Source organism: Beta vulgaris, chromosome 8 (assembly GCF_026745355.1).
Source record: "Beta vulgaris subsp. vulgaris cultivar EL10 chromosome 8, EL10.2, whole genome shotgun sequence".
Lineage (NCBI taxonomy): Eukaryota > Viridiplantae > Streptophyta > Magnoliopsida > Caryophyllales > Amaranthaceae > Beta > Beta vulgaris.
The window spans coordinates 44335025-44346054 of record NC_079209.1 but is presented as its reverse complement, the minus strand read 5'-3'; the positions used below and the strand labels follow the sequence as shown (position 1 = coordinate 44346054).

Sequence of the window (11030 nt, the reverse complement as noted above, 5' to 3'; positions counted from 1 at the left end):
CCCGCCCTGCATATTTATTATTAAAAACCTATTTATATTTATATTATTAATAATTTTTTCTTGCAAAATATAAGTCTGTGGGTATGATGCGGGTACGACGTGTGTGCGGGTGGGGGGTAGGGATAAAGTTGGTACGACGCGGGTACCCATGGAGAGTAGTGGGATGAGAATGGATTTAAGTATGTACCGAGTGGGCAGGGATGGGTCTGAAATTTCCCTTCATAACGGGTGATAGAACGGGGATAAGAATTTTATACTGGTGCAGGTGTGGAGAGATCATCCTGCGTATCTCGCCCCATCCAATTGCCATACCTAGTTACCTACGATGAATTGTGATTGTGCATTACAAAACACTTCATTTGTATCATTTTAAGTACTTCCTTCGTTTCAAAATAGATGCTACATTGTTGACTAAAACGCTTGTCGATGCACTACTTTGACTACTAATATCTTTAATTATGTATTAGAGTAAAGTATAAAATTTTGATTTTCTGAAAATATACATTAAGACAAATCCAACAACATATTACATTATAACATTTGATTTTACCTAATAGTAAATAATGCATGGTCAAACCTCATTCATGAATAGTGGAAAAGTCAACAATGTAACATCTATTTTGAAACGGTGGAAGTATAATATTTTGTCATTTACACTATTCACACATATCACTTTCACCACATACACATATTGTACAAATAAATACTTCTTCCTTTGAGGTATTAATAATAAGCATACTTTTTTCTTTTACCAGATAATAAGCATACTTTAAACTTTAAAGGTATCATAAAAACATAAAAAATCACAAAAGCATAACATAGATCTGTAGTAGAAACCACAAAGTATATACTGTATAATGAGGAAGGTGAGACTAGAAATGTCTAGTTTAGCGAGGTGCCTAACAAAAAATGGCGGACTATCATTTTGTGTACAAAGACGTTGAAGGAAAATCTACACAATGGGATGACATCCAACGCAAGCTCGGAAATCTCCCAGAAAAGCCTCCTGCTTTTAAACCACCTTCATTTACTCCTGCAGAAGATGAGGATTCTAAGCCTAAAGATAAATCTTGGATTGACTCCAAAACCCTAGATGAGCTACAAGATCTTGAGGATGACTTTGATGATGATCGATTTCTTGAAGAATACAGGTTTCTTAAATTTAATCTCAGTTTTTTATTTTGTTTTTCTTGATTGAATTATGTGATTAATGGGATGTGGGATCTGTTTTAATTGTAGGAAGAAGAGGTTAACAGAAATTAAGGAAGCTGCTAAAGTTGCGAGATTTGGATCAATTATTTCCATTTCTGGGTCGGATTTTATCCGAGAGGTTTCTCAAGCTTCCCCTGAAATTTGGGTAGTTGTTATTCTTTACAAAGAAGGGTTAGTTTTTTTTTTTTTTCTGAAAATTGTTCTAGTCATTATATCTGTGAGATTTTCAGTACTCTTTGGAGGACATGGAAGCAACTATAGTTATGATCATATAGTGTATTTGCAATTTGGCTAAGGTTATAGTAGCATTTAGGATGGTTGATTTGACTGTTGGGTTTTGTAGATATAGTGTGCAGTTGCTAGAATAGCAGCTGGCTTATTTCTAATGCTTCTGACCCATGTCCGATAACCCGAATACCTTTTTCGAGAATCCAAGTTCCTCATTATAGTAAATAGAAGACAATTGATCATTAAGGGAGGGTAGGGGGTATTGGGATGAACCCTGCTTGAGCTAAATCAAGAATCTCACAGACACAGCATTCTATGGGTTAAGATCTTAGCAATTAATTTGCAAAGCACAATGCAACAGGCTATAGGTCTAAACTCCTTCACATAAAAGGGAGGAGCAATTTTAGGTACAAGAGTAACTAAAGTACAATTTACCTCAATAGAAAGTAAGCAGCTATCAAAGAATTCCCATGCAGCCTTGTATATATGATGTTTCATAGTAGGCCAAGCCTTTTTGAAGAATAGACTATTAAAACCATCTATCCCAGGGCAAGAGCATTGTCAATTCCTTCTCTAGTGATGGGCTGTATAAGATCATGAACTGCAGTAGAACCCAATTGAGCACCAGCTCTTACAATAGTGAGATCAACACCAGAAATGCTGGTAGCAGCAGTACCTAGGAGTTTCTTGTAAAAATTCACCAATTTTTGTTGAATGTGAGATGTTTAGGTCAACTCCTGCTCACTGTAGATAACAACAATGCTATTTAGAGAGTATCTATGAAAATGAAGTGGTTATTGCAGTCAAAACCAACCTAAGCCATTAATATTAGACTTTTGCTTATAAGCATTCTCCTCAATGACCATGAACTTCTTTAAAGAAGTAATGCATTCAGCTTCTTGGACATGAAGGGCCTCATCATCACTACTTTGATTGAGAGCATCCTGAATAAGAACAAGCTCCTCTCTTATCTCAGCAATTCTAACTTCTAGATGAGCAAAATCCTTTTTGTGCACTTCAATTGATATTTAATAGCCGTAACCTTCCTCCAAACTTGATCCATACAAGGAGTATGATAAAAGTTTCTCCAAGCAGCAGTACTGATAGCATCAAATCTTCATGATCAGCCATATAATCGAAGAATTTGGATGGTCTTCCACCTTCATGTTGAGGAGCATAACACCTCAATAAGAGAGGAGAGGACAATGATCAGAGAGCCGAGGATTGAGATACTTCACCACCACTCCAGTGTATTAATCAATCAATGAGAATTAACTAAACACCTATCAATTATACTAAGCACCCTTGCTGCTCCATGGCTTTTGAAATTCCAAAAATAAAAATGACCCTGGCTTCTAAATTCACTGAAAGCACTAAGGTGCTATAATTCAGCAAAATCTTGAGTTTCATAGGTTGTGATGGCCCTAGCTTGCAGCTCATCATCTTGATCAAGCACTGCATTGAAATCTACAAGCACACACCAATTACTCTGGATAGTCTGATTGATTCTAAGAAGATCAATCGATAGAGACTTCCCAGTTTTTATTATGGTGTTGACCATAAATTGCAGTAATAAACATAGCAACTGTCTTCTTGTCAATACATTTGGCATGAATCATTTGTTTGGTCTTCTCTTGAATTTGGAAAAAAATGCTGGAAGGATTCCAAGCAATCCAAATGCTGCCTCTAGGATATGAACTGTAATTATCATCCCACTTCCACAGAGCCCCAATCATCTTTCTTAGCTTATCTTTATTAGGTTCTCTCACTTTGGTTTCAAGAAGAGCCACAAAGTTCACATTATTACCACTGAGATACTTCATACTTCTTAATTTGTACTACTGTTGAGGGGCTATCAAGCCCTCTCACATTCCAATGATGATCACGATGGAGAAAGGTAGAAGGAGCTAGCCCCTTCACTATCCACTGTGTGAACAATGAATCTGGAGCACTCACTTCAACTTGCTTCCTCTTTTCTATCTTTAGAAGGCACAATAGAACATACTTCAATGTCACCTACTCCGACTTCAGAAGCCACTTGAGTCCCCTGTGAATCAGTACATGTTTGCTGAATTTTCTTCTCTGTTTCACCTTTGAGAAGTCCTACATCAGTGTTTGTTTTGTGTGTCTTCAACAAGACCAGTATCAATATTAGGTAGAGGAACAACCTCCCCATTAGTCACAACTCACTCACAACAGAAAAAGTTTTAGGTACCTATTTCTGAATGACTCTAGGAACACCAGCTTTCACATTGGTGGTGCCTTTCTTTTTTGCACAGTCATGCCCTGCAGTTTGGCATTGAATACAAAAAAAAGACACCCACTCATAGTGTACCATTTGCTCAAGAATGTCTCCACTGGAATCTTCAATAGCCATCACCTTGTGCACTGGTTTAGTGAGACCTACCTCTATAAGCAGTCTAGCAAATAAGATCCTCGGTTCCTAGTGGTGCATTCATCAGCAAATAGAAGAAATTGAATCATGCTTCCTATTCTGCTCATGGGTCCCAAACATTCAGAGGGAGATTAGGAAATCTTATCCAAATGGCACCACTCTCATAATATCTTCATGGAAATTGAAATTAGCTGTCCAAGCTTTGACAATCATTGGTTTGCTAATTCAAGGTATATGGCCCAGAATAGAAAATTTCATTCCTGTGTGCTAGAGATTCAAAGTTTACAAGGAAAAGCCAATCCTCGTGTGAGAAGACTTTATGTTTACAAACATGATTCCATTCCAAATTAATAAACCTGACAATAGCACCAATAGATGGAGTTTGGCCTACTACATAATAAACTATATCATTTTCCCAAATTTCAGATAGTTTACCCACTTCAGATATATCTGGTTGAGCAATAGCCTTTCCATGTTTTACACTAGGAGCAACAAGTTTAAGAGACATACCCTTAGAAGTGAGTTTCTTCTGAGCTGCAAGGGAAGATCATGAACGCCCAGCTTTTAGCAACATTGGTGTTGTTTACAATGACATCTTCTCCTTGTTCACCTTGCTGCTTTAGTTATTATAATGGGAGGCTCAATTGTAGCTGAAGCTGGTGCAACATCTACTCCCTTTGTTTCAATTGTTCTGCTGGCAGTGTTAGAGGCTACACCACCATCTCCTCCCGAACTCGCTTCATTAACTTTCTGAACCATAGCAGATTACCTCATAGCAACACTATTTTGGTCAAAAGCCTTTTGCATAGCTATTGGTTCCTGTGACTCGGAAGAGACTGATCCTGAGGTGGATAAAGGTGTTGAAGCAGCACCTCAATTTCCGTTTGGCAACTGAATGTTCTTCAAAGATCCTTGCTTTGCTAATAAACTTTGAACATGCCGTGTCATTGGAGGGTTAGACGTCTGAAATTTCTTCTATTGACCCATGGTAACACTAGAAATTAGTAGCGTAGCCCGTATGCAATCTCGAGAATCACCATGGAAGAGGAAACCCTGACCCTCTCTTATCTCATTTGTTACTGTTTTAACCCTAACTAGGATGTTCCCCCATATTAGTATAGTTCACATTGTCTACTACTCCTATGTTGGGGTTTTTTATTAGTTGGTGTTTGGATTATACTTGTATTTGTCCATGCTGTATCATAGTTTGTGAGGATTGCACTTCAAAGTCAGCCAAAGCAAGGAAGTTGTCTTATATAGAATTACCAACTTATTAGCTTCTTTTTACATGTGTTTATATACAGAGTTTAGTTCTTCATAGGCTAAAAGAGTTGACATTGTTGTTTGTTAGGAATAGCATAGGATCAAGGCAGTTTTGTTGGTTTGTCTAGTACCTAGTTTTGGCTGGTGGCATATGAATGTCAGAACATCCTCACAGCTTGCAGATGCTCCTTGTCCTCTTCTTGCCTTTATTATTCTAGGTAATTAAGTGTCCCCTTACATTTAAGGCTAAGTTACCTGCTTTTGTAGAACAGTTTTCTCAAACTTAACACTATGAACAAGGCAAAGTTGTGCTTCAAACCACAACATTCTTCAAGTAATTGTCAACCTATTCTGTTAGGACTCTAATGTTCTCTCTATATTGGATCAAAGATATTTAAAATTTGATTGAAAGTATAGAATTAGTTCTGAAACACAAAATGAGGCTCTGCAATGCACAGGGCAAATGGTTTGAGATAAGTTGTGCTGTATGACCACATGTGCAATATCACCTACAGATTAAACTGTTATGTTTGTTTTTGATTATTCACTTTTTGTCCGGGCAAAGAATGTTTGCCCATTTGCAGGTCATGTATGCTACTAAGTCACTGATATAATTAAAGTATTGTGTGCTAAGGATTGTACTACTAGTCTACTGCGAATACCACTATTCCTTTTTTATCTACACATATTTGCGGTCATGTTTGCCGGTCTATAACTTTGACCATTAATATCTTTAATTATTTTAAGTCAAAAATATGAAAAGTTTGAAAAATATTTATTGAAATAAGTCTAAAAGGATACTACATGACTCTTTCTTTTTTCTGCTAAAATTATAAACAATGGTCAAAAACTAAAATGAAAATGGAGCATGTGACCCGTGCACCCATACAATGTCTGTAGATTAAAAAGATACGGAAGGAGTACTAAGTATTCAATGAGAATTTTCTTGTAGGATCTTCTGTTGTTTGGTTGACTCACCTTTGGAATTTTCAGATTGGTGGTGACACTTAGGCAGTTAGGCCCATTTGGTAGTTTGTTATATATGGTGGTAATAGGAATGAATATGTATGTAAATTTGTGAAGAATATCATTGTTCATTCCCACGATAATGCCAATTTATCTTAAAGTGTCTGGTTTTCTTCTTAAATTTTCACTCTCATCCAATACCACCTTGTAGGTGGTAATGAGTGGTAATGAAAATTGCTTCCCCTTGAAATATAAACCACAGGCTTAGGAGTGAGATTACTTCCCTATGGAGAAAAAACACAAACATAGGGGTTAAAATTGTCTCCCCATGAAGGTTTTAAGGGTGCTTCCCTTGTAAGATTACACTTAAAATTCATTCCCATTACCACCATTTATTAAGGACTACCAAACGGGCCGTTAGGGTAAAGAGGTGGTCTTTTGGTGTTGTTTCAGAAGTGAAATTACAGACCATACTGCATCACAGCATTCTTTTACAAGCATATCAGTGGCATGTTGTGTTATTGTAGTTCAATAGCTAATGGTTTATAATGATTCTCTCTGATTGCGGGTCACTGAATTTACCAGCAGGTTGTTGGCGTGTTATGTATATCTTGGATCAATAGCTAATTGTTGCTATTACGTCTGTTTTTGATTTGCGTTGTTTTAATTAATATTTCAATATATTGGCAGAATTGCAGCTTGTGAGATGTTAATGGGATGCTTGGAAGAGCTATCGAGAAGATATCCCGGAACAAAGTTTGTCAAAATAATATCTACAGATTGTATCCCTAATTATCCTGATTGTAATCTACCTACTCTGTTGGTTTACAATAATGGTGCTGTCAAAGCAAATTATGCGGGATTGCAGAGTTTTGGAAAACCATGCACACCTGAAGGTATGATCTGTGTTTCTTCTTCTTAATTTTTTTTTAGATGTTTTGCTTTTATGGCATTATGTTAGTGAGTCAGACCAACTTCTCTTTGATATACAAAGAATATTGTTATAATTGTCCTGGACTGCTTTCTCTTTTGAACTCCAGGTGTTGCACTAGTTCTCTGTCATTCAGATCCCGTGCTTAACGATGGTCTGACTGGCGGTGATTCATCTAGAAGATCTGTTCTTGACGGGGAGAGCAAGAGGCTCATAGAAAAGTTGGTGGCAGAGCGTGAAAATCTAGATGATGATGGTGCTTCAAGTGATTAATGGGTTCTAGAGTCTTAAGCTAGTGGACCTTCTGAATTTGGAGTTTTCTTTTCCTTTTTGCTTTTCATTGTTTCTTTGGTAGGAGAGAATATGGACTGGTAATTTATGTGTATGGAAATTAAAGAAGTTTCAACTATCTACTGTGATTACATCATGAGTACTTATATAGTACTCCAATCATTACAAGCAATGATAAAAAGATCTTTATTACATCTCAACACAATACAAACTCAAGCTGATTAACTAATTTTGTTACAAATAACTTAGAAGAAGTTGAGGTGGCATTAGTGAGTTCAGAGTTGTTGAGTGTTTGTGAGGAAGCTTGTAATTCATTACCCCTTGCAAGCTGAAGGATGGCTGAGAATAAGGCAGGGGCTTGGTGAAGACATCTAATAGCTGCTCTTTAGTAGGAAGATAAGTTAATTCAAGTAATCCTTCTAGCACCTTTTCCATTGTGAAGTGACAGTCTAGCTCAATATGTTCTGTTTTCTCATGAAATACAGTTTTTACCAATGTAAAGAGCAATTTGATTGTCACAGTTTAAGATGACAGGAGTGGGATTAAAGACATTAAGCTTTTGTAATAACCTAACTATCCAAGTGAATTCTACTGCAGCTGCAGCCATGGTCATGTACTCAGCTTCACTAGAGGATTTAGAGATGGTAGATTGCTTTTTGGACTTCCAAGACACAAGAGATTATTAAGAAGCAAACTGTAACAAGTTACAGACCTTCTGGTATCTGGACAAGAATCCCATAGGCTTGAAGAGTAATTTGTGCAGTGGCCTGTAGGAGGCTCCCTTAATCCAAAGTATGAGCCAAATATCTCAGGACATGGTGAAGAGCCTAAAACTGAGGGAACTTAGGATTGTACGGAAACTGACTAAGAACTTGCATTATTGATGTCAAGTTGGTGAAGCTCCCACCTATGACTGGCAGCAACTGATAAGAAACATCTGATGGTGGTCATTTTAATCACTGGAGAGAAAATTTCAGTGTAGTCCAACCCATATCTTTGAGTGAAGCCTTTGGCAACAAGCCTAGCTTTCAATCTCTCAACTGCGCCATCAGCCTTCATTTTGATTTTGAAGACCCACTTGCATCCTATAGTCTTCTTATGCTTAGAAAGTTCAACCATTTCCCATGTGTGATTTGCTTCTAAAGCATCAAGTTCCTTCTGCATGACTTCAACCCAAGCAGGTGTAAGGCTTCCCGATAATTTACTAGCTCAGTAAGTTCAGCAGTGGTATTGATGTAGGCTTGAATGGGTGATGGAAGTTGAGTAAAAGAGACTATGTTGCACCAGTGGGAAGTGACATGTTCTGTAATGCAGACATAGTTATTAAGGTAAGAAGGGGTAGTCTTGAATTTGGTGGATTGTCTAAGTGGAATAGGTTGAGCATTAGAAACAGGAGAAGAAGGATTGGGAGGAATCGATTGAGCAGTAGAAACTGGAGGAGAAAAAGTAGGAATTGATGAAGATGTGTTAGAAGGTGATGATGAGGTATTAGGTTGAGAAGAAGAAGAAGAGTTTGAATCAGAGGGGAAGATAAAAGGTTTAGGGATAGAAAAATTCATATCCATAGTAATAGGGGTAGAAACAGGAAGATATATAGGTGATATAGGAGTAGAGGTTGTGTTTGGAGAAGTAGGAAGGTCAATGTGATGGAAAGGAAGATGATGTTCATAAAAATGTACATCTCTAGATACAAAGATCTTCCCTATATCTAAGGATAACACTTTGTAGGCTTTTTGATCAGTAGGATACCCAGGAACACACACCAAACTCCTCTAGGGTCAAATTTTGACCTATGAGTTTTAATAGTTAAAACAGAATATAAGCACCCAAAAACCTTCAAGTGATCCACAACTGGTGTAGTACCATGTAATTTTTCATATGGAGAAATAGAACCCACACTACTCAGTGGCATTCTATTAATGATGTGAGTGGTACATAAGACACATTCACCCCCAAAATCTCACAGGAACATTACTCTGAAAGTACAAGGCTCTGGCTGTTTCCAGCATATGCATGTGCTTTCTTTCCACAACCCCATCCTGTTGGGGCTATTACAAGATCTTTGATGTTTCATGCCTTTACAACACAATAACTCCAATATATCTCCTTTACAAAACTCCTTTGCATTGTCAGTTATTAAACAAGCAATTTTAGTATTATACTAAGTATCAACAAGAGTATGAAAATGTTGTAAGATAGCAATTGTATCAATATTATTTTTCATCATAAATGTCCAAGTGTGTTCCGATCTCTTACAATGATTACAATAAGGTTGTTTGTGAGATCCACCTCCAACAACCAATTTAATTTCTTGCCTAAATTCTAGAATACAAACTTAGGAGAGTTTTGTTTGTATTTATTATTGTAGCATGGAATCTCTCTAGTACTGTTGACTGAATTAACATGCACTTGTCCTATAGGATCAAAAGTTTGTCTTTGCTTTTCATCTTGAATAAGCAATCTATGAGCCAAAGAACCTTAGGAAGAGACTGCATCATTAGGATATTAGTTGTAGCATAAATATACTTCTGGTCTAGTTTTATGATTAATCGAAGCAATCTACCCTCATCTTACTATTTTATGAATTTCTGTGTAAGATTACATGTGCATTTGTTACATGAACATGTAGGTAATGGTATGACAACACTTAATTCATCTCATACAGCAATCTGTAAGTGAAATAGATCCTTGTGAAATCTCTGATAGATTTTGCTGAAGTGTATAGAACTGACATCCGAGAGAACCTCTCTTCTAAGTCTTTCCAAATTTCAACAACAATATTCAAATAAATGACACTCCTAGCTATACTAAGCTCCAATGATTTAAGAACGTATGAAATAATGATGTCATTACATCTTTCCCATGCTTTACTATTAAGATCAGTACTAGGTGGATTAGGCAAGCTTCCATCTATAAAATTCAGTTAGTTTTTAACTAAAAGAGCAATTTTCATACTCCTTTTCCACTCACCACACTAGTGGAAAAATAAGGAAGGGCTATGGTTGAAACAACCCTAAGGGCTGCGTTTTTTGCTAGCAGCCCTTTCCATAGCCACCCTTCGGCAAAAATGAAGGGATGCGATTTAGGCTCAAAATCGAAGCCCTTCAGTTTTGGAAGGGTTGCGGTTTTGGGCCTAAACCGCAGCCCTTTTAACATAGAAGGGCTGCGGTTTTAGCCCAAAACTGCAGCCCATTTGGACCCCAAAATATAAAAATAAATTTTTTTTTTTTGCATTTTTATGTCAAATTGACATAAAATCAATTCTAAACTGATAAAAAATTATAACAAAATCACAAACTGACATTTATATATAATAACAAAAACTACTTCATTATGAAGCTAACCTCTCATAATCGAATTTCTAAGTATCTTGAACCTCGAACCATCATATATTCAATAAAAATAATATTTTACAAACCTTAATTACAGAATATATTAAAAAAAATAAAAACAGAGCTAATAAGGAAAAATGGAAAAAAAAAACAAAAAGGATAAAAGAAATAGATATACAGAAATACATTAGAGATATATACATAGAATTAATAAAAAAAATTTAAAAAAAAAGGAAAAATTGACAAAAATAAGCCAACCTTTGCCCCGTATTCCAGAAATAAGCTAACCTTTCGAAAATCCAGAAATAATACAACCTTTGCATCATTTTTACCAATTTTGGGTCAACTGGTGATATGACCGGTTAGTTACCTGTTGCTTCAGGTTAATTACACTATTATCACTAATTTTCGC

At 36.5% G+C, this 11030-nt stretch overlaps 1 protein-coding gene across 1 annotated transcript; it reads left to right on the top strand.

The window, feature by feature from the left end:
• The first annotated feature begins 818 nt into the window (after positions 1-818).
• Positions 819-7480, top strand: LOC104884081 (uncharacterized). The gene is made up of 4 exons (XM_010668676.4): positions 819-1151; positions 1240-1383; positions 6755-6960; positions 7105-7480. The coding sequence occupies exons 1-4, from the start codon at positions 910-912 to the stop codon at positions 7266-7268; spliced, it is 756 nt and encodes a 251-aa protein (XP_010666978.2). The 5' UTR covers positions 819-909; the 3' UTR covers positions 7269-7480.
• Positions 7481-11030: the final 3550 nt, after the last annotated feature.